Source organism: Oncorhynchus mykiss, chromosome 21 (assembly GCF_013265735.2).
Source record: "Oncorhynchus mykiss isolate Arlee chromosome 21, USDA_OmykA_1.1, whole genome shotgun sequence".
Taxonomy (NCBI): domain Eukaryota; kingdom Metazoa; phylum Chordata; class Actinopteri; order Salmoniformes; family Salmonidae; genus Oncorhynchus; species Oncorhynchus mykiss.
The window spans coordinates 1974680-1985906 of NC_048585.1; the positions used below are offsets into that span (position 1 = coordinate 1974680).

The following is an 11227-nucleotide window of genomic DNA, read 5'->3' on the forward strand; positions in this document are numbered from 1 at the left end:
CCGGTCAGGGGAATGACAGATCAGGGGAATGACTGGTCAGGGGAAAGACTGGTCAGAGGAATGACTGGTCAGAGGAATGACAGGTCAGGGGAAAGACTGGTCAGAGGAATGACTGGTCAGAGGAATGACTGGTCAGGGGAAAGACTGGTCAGGGGAATGACTGGTCAGGGGAATGACTGGTCAGGGGAATGACTGGTCAGAGGAATGACAGATCAGGGGAATGACTGATGAACAACGCTGTTACACAATGTTTCATTAGGAGAGGAATGGCAGCAGGCAGATCTTCACAGAAAGTAGACAGAGCTGCAGGTCTTTACTCTCTGAGAGGAATAACTGGGACTGTTACACTATGTCTCATCAGAGGTGTGGTGGTAAATTAAACTACACAGAGACTGATGACATTACTGTTACACCGTGTTTCATCAGTCAGAGGTGTTGTGCCAGGACAGAACAGAACAACACAGCACTTCATAGAACTATGACCAGAACAGACCAGTAGAGACACTCTGAGAACAGACCAGTAGAGAGACTCTGAGAACAGACCAGTAGAGAGACTCTGAGAACAGACCAGTAGAGAGACTCTGAGAACAGACAAGTAGAGAGACTCTGAGAACAGACCAGTAGAGAGACTCTGAGAACAGACCAGTAGAGAGACTCTGAGAACAGACCAGTAGAGAGACTCTGAGAACAGACCAGTAGAGAGACACTGAGAACAGACCAGTAGAGAGACTCTGAGAACAGACCAGTAGAGAGACTCTGAGAACAGACCAGTAGAGAGACTCTGAGAACAGACCAGTAGAGAGACTCTGAGAACAGACCAGTAGAGAGACTCTGAGAACAGACCAGTAGAGAGACTCTGAGAACAGACCAGTAGAGAGACTCTGAGAACAGACCAGTAGAGAGACTCTGAGAACAGACCAGTAGAGATACTCTGAGAACAGACCAGTAGAGAGACTCTGAGAACAGACCAGTAGAGAGACTCTGAGAACAGACCAGTAGAGAGACTCTGAGAACAGACCAGTAGAGAGACTCTGAGAACAGACCAGTAGAGAGACTCTGAGAACAGACCAGTAGAGAGACTCTGAGAACAGACCAGTAGAGAGACTCTGAGAACAGACCAGTAGAGACACTCTGAGAACAGACCAGTAGAGACACTCTGAGAACAGACCAGTAGAGAGACTCTGAGAACAGACCAGTAGAGAGACTCTGAGAACAGACCAGTAGAGAGACTCTGAGAACAGACCAGTAGAGAGACCCTGAGAACAGACCAGTAGAGAGACCCTGAGAACAGACCAGTAGAGAGACTCTGAGAACAGACCAGTAGAGAGACTCTGAGAACAGACCAGTAGAGAGACTCTGAGAACAGACCAGTAGAGAGACTCTGAGAACAGACCAGTAGAGAGACTCTGAGAACAGACCAGTAGAGAGACTCTGAGAACAGACCAGTAGAGAGACTCTGAGAACAGACCAGTAGAGAGACTCTGAGAACAGACCAGTAGAGAGACTCTGAGAACAGACCAGTAGAGAGACTCTGAGAACAGACCAGTAGAGAGACTCTGAGAACAGACCAGTAGAGAGACTCTGAGAACAGACCAGTAGAGAGACCCTGAGAACAGACCAGTAGAGAGACTCTGAGAACAGACCAGTAGAGAGACTCTGAGAACAGACCAGTAGAGAGACTCTGAGAACAGACCAGTAGAGAGACTCTGAGAACAGACCAGTAGAGAGACTCTGAGAACAGACCAGTAGAGAGACTCTGAGAACAGACCAGTAGAGAGACTCTAAGAACAGACCAGTAGAGAGACTCTGAGAACAGACCAGTAGAGAGACTCTGAGTACAGACCAGTAGAGACACTCTGAGAACAGACCAGTAGAGAGACTCTGAGAACAGACCAGTAGAGAGACTCTGAGAACAGACCAGTAGAGAGACTCTAAGAACAGACCAGTAGAGAGACTCTGAGAACAGACCAGTAGAGAGACTCTGAGAACAGACCAGTAGAGACACTCTGAGAACCGACCAGTAGAGAGACTCTGAGAACAGACCAGTAGAGAGACTCTGAGAACAGACCAGTAGAGAGACTCTGAGAACAGACCAGTAGAGAGACTCTGAGAACAGACCAGTAGAGAGACTCTGAGAACAGACCAGTAGAGAGACTCTGAGAACAGACCAGTAGAGAGACTCTGAGAACAGACCAGTAGAGAGACCCTGAGAACAGACCAGTAGAGAGACTCTGAGAACAGACCAGTAGAGAGACTCTGAGAACAGACCAGTAGAGAGACTCTGAGAACAGACCAGTAGAGAGACTCTGAGAACAGACCAGTAGAGAGACTCTGAGAACAGACCAGTAGAGAGACTCTGAGAACAGACCAGTAGAGAGACTCTGAGAACAGACCAGTAGAGAGACTCTGAGAACAGACCAGTAGAGAGACTCTGAGAACAGACCAGTAGAGACACTCTGAGAACCGACCAGTAGAGAGACTCTGAGAACAGACCAGTAGAGAGACTCTGAGAACAGACCAGTAGAGAGGTGCGTGGTGGAGATGGCGGAAGGGTTAGGGTTAGGAAGCAGATAGGATTGTTTCATGGCTGTTTAAAGTTCTCTGGCCACGGCTTCAGCCCCGGTCAGACCCCGAGCCCCCGCTAGCCCGCTGGGAGGGGATGATGGGAAGCGAGAGAGGAGAAAAAGGGGACCTTTTAGATGGGTGGGGAGGGGGGCAGGAGGCGAGCCCTGACTCCCTATTCCAGGCAGGCAGGCGCCCATTTGGGTGGGTAACAGTGGTGCGTTAACGAGCCTCTCCTGTGGTGGTACTGACAGAATAGAACAATGACATTCTGGAATGCCAGAATGTCATTGTATTTGGTAGGACGTATTAACATGGCATAGAGCAACCCCCCTTTTATGGCTGATTTCACAGACAATGAAACTAGACTTGTTAATGTCTACAGTCACATTGGAGTGACAAGGATGCATTCCTTAATTTTCTTCTAATTAGTTGTAATGTTAGTATGACACCTCTAGCCATGGATGATCTAAATGCCACTGTGTTATCTCAACTTTTATGTGTTAGAATAGCTCTAGATAAGAAGTGATAGTCCAGCTGATGGAGGGCATTGTGCCCAGAAAGGGGCGGAGTTTAGTATGAGGTACAACGCATTCAGAAAGTATCCAGACCGCTTGACTTTTTCTAAATGATTACAGTCTCATCAATCTACACACAATACCCCATAATGACATCACAATACCCCATAATGACATCACAATACCCCATAATGACATCACAATACCCCATAATGACATCACAAAACCCCATAATGACAAAGCAAAAACAGGTTGTCACAAAATGTCTGCAAATTTATTTTAAGAAAACAACGGAAATTATCAAATTTACATACGTTTTCAGACCCTTTACTCAGTACTTTGTTGAAGCACGGTTGACAGCGATTACAGCCTCGACTCTTCTTGGGGTATGACGCTACAAGTTTTGACTCTTCTTGGGTAGGACGCTACAAGTTTTGCACATCTGTGTTTGAGGAGGTTCTCCCATTCTTCTCTGAAGATCCTCCCAAGCTCTGTCAGGTTGGATGGGGAGGTTCTCCCATTCTTCTCTGCAGATCCTCCCAAGCTCTGTCAGGTTGGATGGGGAGGTTCTCCCATTCTTCTCTGAAGATCCTCCCAAGCTCTGTCAGGTTGGATGGGGAGGTTCTCCCATTCTTCTCTGCAAATCCTCCCAAGCTGTGTCAGGTTGGATGGGGAGGTTCTCCCATTCTTCTCTGCAAATCCTCCCAAGCTGTGTCAGGTTGGATGGGGAGGTTCTCCCATTCTTCTCTGCAAATCCTCCCAAGCTGTGTCAGGTTGGATGGGGAGGTTCTCCCATTCTTCTTTGCAGATCCTCTCAAGTTGTGTCAGGTTGGATGGGGAGGTTCTCCCATTCTTCTCTGCAGATCCTCTCAAGCTGTGTCAGGTTGGATGGGGAGGTTCTCCCATTTTTCTCTGCAGATCCTCCCAAGCTCTGTCAGGTTGGATGGGGAGGTTCTCCCATTCTTCTATGCAGATCCTCTCAAGCTCTGTCAGGTTGGATGGGGAGGTTCTCCCATTCTTCTCTGCAGATCCTCCCAAGCTCTGTCAGGTTGGATGGGGAGTGTCGCTGCACAGCTATTTTCAGATCTCTCCAGAAATGTTCAATCAGGTTCAAGTCCGGGATCTGGCTGGGCCACTCAATGATATTCAGAGACTTGTCCCGAAGCCACTACTGCGTTGTCTTGGCTGCTGGGGTCATTGTCCTGTTGGAAGGTGAACCTTCGCCCCATTCTGAGTTCCTGAGTGCTTTGGAGCAGGTTTTCATCAAGGATGTCTCTATACTTTGCTCCATTCATCTTTCCCTTGACCCTGACTAGTCTCCTAGTCTCTGCCGCTGAAAATCATCCCCACATCATGATGCTGCCAACACCATTATTCCCCAAAGGGATGGTAACAGGTTCCCTCCAGACGTGATGCTGCCACCACCATTATTCACCATAGGGATGGTAACAGGTTCCCTCCAGACGTGATGCTGCCACCACCATTATTCACCATAGGGATGGTAACAGGTTCCCTCCAGACGTGATGCTGCCACCACCATTATTCACCATAGGGATGGTAACAGGTTCCCTCCAGACGTGATGCTGCCACCACCATTATTCACCATAGGGATGGTAACAGGTTCCCTCCAGACATGATGCTGCCACCACCATTATTCACCATAGGGATGGTAACAGGTTCCCTCCAGACATGATGCTGCCAACACCATTATTCACCAAAGGGATGGTAACAGGTTCCCTCCAGACATGATGCTGCCACCACCATTATTCACCATAGGGATGGTAACAGGTTCCCTCCAGACATGATGCTGCCAACACCATTATTCACCAAAGGGATGGTAACAGGTTCCCTCCAGACGTGATGCTGCCAACACCATTATTCACCATAGGGATGGTAACAGGTTCCCTCCAGACATGATGCTGCCAACACCATTATTCACCATAGGGATGGTAACAGGTTCCCTCCAGACATGATGCTGCCAACACCATTATTCACCAAAGGGATGGTAACAGGTTCCCTCCAGACATGATGCTGCCACCACCATTATTCACCATAGGGATGGTAACAGGTTCCCTCCAGACATGATGCTGCCACCACCATTATTCACCATAGGGATGGTAACAGGTTCCCTCCAGACATGATGCTGCCACCACCATTATTCACCATAGGGATGGTAACAGGTTCCCTCCAGACATGATGCTGCCACCACCATTATTCACCATAGGGATGGTAACAGGTTCCCTCCAGACATGATGCTGCCAACACCATTATTCACCATAGGGATGGTAACAGGTTCCCTCCAGACATGATGCTGCCACCACCATTATTCACCATAGGGATGGTAACAGGTTCCCTCCAGACATGATGCTGCCAACACCATTATTCACCATAGGGATGGTAACAGGTTCCCTCCAGACATGATGCTGCCACCACCATTATTCACCATAGGGATGGTAACAGGTTCCCTCCAGACATGATGCTGCCACCACCATTATTCACCATAGGGATGGTAACAGGTTCCCTCCAGACATGACGCTTGGCGTTCAAGCCAAGAAGTTCAAACTTGGTTTCATCAGACCAGAAGATCTTGTTTCTCATGGTCTGAGAGTCCTTTTGGTGCCTGTTGGCAAACTCCAAGCAGGCTGTCATGTGCCTTTTAGTGAGGAGTGGCTTCCTTCTGGCCACTCTACCATAAAGGCCTGTTTGTTGGAGTGCTGCAGAGATGGTTGTCCTTCTGGAAGGTTCTCCCATCTCCACAGAGGAACTCGGAAGGTCTGTCAGAGGGACATCGGGTTCTTCGTCACCTCCCTGACCAAGGGCCTTCTCCCCCAAATGCTGTTTGGCCGGGGACCAGCACTAGGAAGAGTCTAGGTGGTTCCAAACGTCTTCCATTTCAGAATAATGGAGGGCATTGTGTTCTTGAGGACATTCAATGTTGCAGAAATGTTTTGGTATCCTTTCCCAGATCTGTGCCTCGACACAATCCTGTCTCGGAGCTCTACAGACACTTCCTTTGACCTCATGGATTGGTTTTTGCTTTGACATGCACTGACAACTGTGGGACCTTATATAGACAGGTGTGTACCTTTCCAAATCATGTCCAATCATTTGAATTTACCACAGGTGGACTCCAATCAAGTTGTAGAAACATCTGAAGGATGATCATGGAAACAGGATGCACCTGAGCTCAATTTCGAGTCTCATAGCAAAGGATATTTCAGTTTTTTATTGTTAATACATTTGCTAAAATATCTAAAAACCTGTTTTCACTTTGTCATTATGGGGCTATTGTGATGTCATTATGGGGTATTGTGATGTCATTAGGGGGTATTGTGGCGTCATTATGGGGTATTGTGATGTCATTATGGGGTATTGTGATGTCATTAGGGGGTATTGTGACGTCATTATGGGGTATTGTGATGTCATTATGGGGTATTGTGATGTGATTATGGGGTATTGTGATGTCATTATGGGGTATTGTGGCATCATTATGGGGTATTGTGATGTCATTATGGGGCATTTTGATGTCATTATGGGGTATTGCGATGTCATTATAGGGTATTGTGATGTCATTATGGGGTATTGTGTGTAGATTGATGATTTTTTTTTCATCGATTTTAGAAAAAGGCTGTAACATAACAAAATGTGGAAAAAGTCAAGGGGTCTGAATACTTCCCGAAATCACTGTATGACTAGAGTCTGTTAAATGTCTCAGTGTGATGTATGACCAGACTAGAGTCTGTTAAATGTCTCAGTGTGATGTACGACCAGACAAGAGTCTGTTAAAGGGGACAGTGTGATGTATGATCAGACTAGAGTCTGTTAAACGTCTCATTGTGATGTACGACCAGACTAGAGTCTGTTAAAGGTCTCAGTGGGATGTATGACCAGACTAGAGTCTGTTAAAGGGGACAGTGTGATGTACGACCAGACTAGAGTCTGTTAAAGGGGACAGTGTGATGTACGACCAGACTAGAGTCTGTTAAAGGTCTCAGTGTGATGTATGACCAGACTAGAGTCTGTTGAAGGTCTCAGTGTGATGTATGACCAGACTAGAGTCTGTTAAAGGTCTCAGTGTGATGTATGACCAGACTAGAGTCTGTTAAAGGTCTCAGTGTGATGTATGACCAGACTAGAGTCTGTTAAAGGAGACAGTGTGATGTATGACCAGACTAGAGTCTGTTAAAGGTCTCAGTGTGATGTACGACCAGACTAGAGTCTGTTAAAGGTCTCAGTGTGATGTACGACCAGACTAGAGTCTGTTAAAGGGGACAGTGTGATGTACGACCAGACTAGAGTCTGTTAAAGGTCTCAGTGTGATGTACGACCAGACTAGAGTCTGTTAAAGGGGACATAGCATGCTGAGAAGGTCAAGAGCAGTGCCATTCACCCTAATCGGCCCAGGCCCTGTGAACCAAACATAGTGTCCTGCCCTCCACTCCCACACCCCACCCACAGGACTCCCTGTATCCGTTAGTACAAAGGGACAATGGAGTCAGGAAATGGCTGGGGTGAGAGAGAGAGAGAGAGAGAGAGAGAGAGAGAGAGAGAGAGAGAGAGAGAGAGAGAGAGAGAGAGAGAGAGAGAGACAGGGAGAGAGAGAGAGAGAGAGAGAGAGAGAGAGAGAGGAGGGGGGGGGGGGCGATAGAGAGAGTCTGGAAATATACACTTAAGGTCAGATACTTCTGTTCTGGGTCCCTGCCAAGTGTATGTTCACTTATACAGATGTAGGATCTTCATTTGAGCCAGTTTGCTACAGCAGGAAAATAATCCTACAGCGACAGGAAATGTGAATTATGATGTGGATTATAATTAATGGACATTTATATAGGGGTTGATACGTTTAAAAAAAAACAACATTACGTTAGGGCAAATCTAGTATGACATTTCAAAGGGGAAATTGCAAACTTTAGAATACTTTTAAAAACTAAAATACTCTACAAGTTTGCATTTCCTGCTGTGCAGTTCTCAGCAACAAAAGAGGGATCAATTTAAGATCCTACATCTGTAGAGCCATGTGAGGACATACGCTTGCAGACATGTGCAGGCAAACACACATACACCCACAAGAAAACACACACATGCACAAAACACACACACACACACACACACACACACACACACACACACACACACACACACACACACACACACACACACACACACACACACACAGTTACTGGTTTATCACTCTCTCTCAGCAGGGTTTCAGTTCCTGTGGTCATGTAAGTGAAGCCGAGGGAAAACCACATGAAATGTAACAGAAAGACTGTATGATGTGACGACAGGCAGCAGAGAGCTCTCTCCCTCCTAAGTGAAAAGCCTGCTGCAACAGATAGTAGAATAGGTGCCCACACTATGTATCCAAGAGCAGAGGAAACGTGGCAACCATAACAACACAGTCAGAGAAGCTAATGACACGTGGATTTAAGACATTATAAATGCATTACTCCCATAAGAAATATCAATGAGAAAGAGCGACTATAAAACACTGATTAAACTATACATCATTTGCCGTACACAAATCATATTATTAGATATTGATTTGAAATATACAAATCAAGGAGAAAAAAACAACAACAAATCTATAATCTCATTTCCATAAATATATAATCCCCAACAGAACCCCAACTCACTGGTGTGCAGGGTGACATTGGCCCGTTGTTCATCTGTCGTGGACATGATTTGCAGGGCGTACGATGTTCCGGGTTCTAAACTGACTACCTGGCATTGAAACGTATCGTTTTCCTTCGGTTCCTCCACACAGTGTGTTACTACAGAGCTACTGTCCACAGATAACACAGTGAAGTGACACTGCTGTCCCTCCGTAGTCAGTCTCAACGTTATAGATTCCAGACCGCTGTCGGCCTCGGTTACGTTTACGCTGCATTTCTGCTCCTCGGCGACGGCGGCTACACACTGAAAAGATACGATGTAAATGTGTCAAAAATAACATTGTATATAGTGTGGGTAAAAGCTTTGTTGAGACCAAATGTTTTGGTGAAACTCAAAACACAATAGTATCATACAAACAGCTGCTTCTGTCTCTCTCTAACCTACAGAAACGATTCCTAACATAAATGAACAGAAATAAACTTTTGAAACTTTTTGATGAGACTTCCATCAAGTGGTTCATTGGATGTGATGGATAGAATGAGAGTTTTTCCAGACTTACCGAGAGAATCCCTGATGCCACACAAAGTGTTAAAAAAAACCCGTTACATTTCAGCATTTCGATTGTTGATTTATACATTATTCACGTCCCCAAAAATTTAAATCCAAAAGAGCATAATCCAAAACCATACTCCAAAAAATATATACGGCAATCAGTAGAACTGCCTCATCCACTTGAGTACAGCTAAATCAGTAGAACTGCCTCATCCACTTGAGTACAACTAAATCAGTAGAACTGCCTCATCCACTTGAGTACAGCTAAATCAGTAGAACTGCCTCATCCACTTGAGTACAGCTAAATCAGTAGAACTGCCTCATCCACTTGAGTACAGCTAAATCAGTAGAACTGCCTCATCCACTTGAGTACAGCTAAATCAGTAGAACTGCCTCATCCACTTGAGTACAGCTAAATCAGTAGAACTGCCTCATCCACTTGAGTACAGCTAAATCAGTAGAACTGCCTCATCCACTTGAGTACAGCTAAATCAGTAGAACTGCCTCATCCACTTGAGTAAAGCTAGATCAGTAGAACTGCCTCATCCACTTGAGTACAGCTAAATCAGTAGAACTGCCTCATCCACTTGAGTAAAGCTAGATCAGTAGAACTGCCTCATCCACCTGAGTACAGCTAAATCAGTAGAACTGCCTCATCCACTTGAGTAAAGCTAGATCAGTAGAACTGCCTCATCCACCTGAGTACAGCTAAATCAGTAGAACTGCCTCATCCACTTGAGTAAAGCTAGATCAGTAGAACTGCCTCATCCACCTGAGTACAGCTAAATCAGTAGAACTGCCTCATCCACTTGAGTAAAGCTAAATCAGTAGAACTGCCTCATCCACTTGAGTACAGCTAAATCAGTAGAACTGCCTCATCCACTTGAGTAAAGCTAAAGTCCTGTGAAGCCTTTGCAGTTGCAATGTTCCAAAATCACCCAGAATAGTTTTTCTTCTTCAGATAATTCAGTAGTGAGGAACTCCTAGTAGACGTTGGGTGAAGACAACTGATCACTGTTTCACGTCGGACACTTCCAACCAGTTCCACCTCCTCCAAACAGTGAGATACTTGAGTCCTTACAGGATATCCTCAACCAGTAGAATGTTTGTATGACTCCAGCTCCAAGCTTCCACAGCGTTCAACCAGACCCCCCTTAGACTACGATATAGAACTTTGGTGGGTATGAGTCAAATAGTGCGCAGTTGATACTTCATTCTCTATAAGTAAAATTTCAATAAAAAACTTTTTAAAATTTTTTTTATAGATGTGTTTTAAAATATGTGTCTCTAAACTTTCCCCCTTGGAGAGAGAGAGGGCATCAAAAGTCTTTGTTCTCCAGAACTACTTTTAGGTAGTCCACTCCTTTTTTCCCCTTCCTGTATGCTCTCTCTCTCTCTCTCTCTCTCTCTCTCTCTCTCGCTGTCTCTCTCTCTCTCTCTCTCTCTCTCTCTCTCTCTCTCTCTCTCGCTGTCTCTCTCTCTCTCTCTCTCTCTCTCTCTCTCTCTCGCTGTCTCTCTCGCTGTCTCTCTCGCTGTCTCTCTCTCTCTCTCTCTCTCTCGCTGTCTCTCTCTCTCTCTCTCGCTGTCTCTCTCTCGCTGTCTCTCTCGCTGTCTCTCTCTCTCTCTCTCTCTCGCTGTCCCCTACTCTCTCTCTCTCTCTCTCTCTCTCTCTCTCGATGAAACCAACACTTTCAGTAAACCTCAGAGCTCGAAATGTATTTTCAATTCTAGTTCGTTTTCAATTTCCGGCAACTGAGCATAGTCTGTTGGGTATGACAACAACATCAAACCTCAACAACTACAGTTTCCGTTGACATTTTCACAGATCTATAGTGCAGTCTGGAGCCCTGAAATACTGTAGTCATCTGCCATGTTTCAGAGGCTGTGCCTTTTGACTGTGTTGCAACATTTCACATTTCAACATTACCATTTTTTTAAATGCTGAAGTGAGGCAAGGATGAAATTAAAAACAGATCAGT

General features: G+C 45.7%; 1 protein-coding gene across 1 annotated transcript in view; it reads right to left on the minus strand.

The window, feature by feature from the left end:
* ptprbl (protein tyrosine phosphatase receptor type B, like) overlaps positions 1–10625 on the minus strand; it is a 121331-nt gene extending 110706 nt beyond the window's left edge. The window contains exons 1-2 of the mRNA XM_036956587.1: positions 9256–10625; positions 8717–8999 (exon numbers count right to left, since the gene is read on the minus strand). Of these exons, the coding sequence (XP_036812482.1) occupies positions 8717–8999; positions 9256–9333 (361 nt within the window). The 5' untranslated portion in view covers positions 9334–10625. The remainder of the gene's footprint in view (positions 1–8716; positions 9000–9255) is intronic.
* Between the last annotated feature and the right edge of the window lie 602 nt (positions 10626–11227).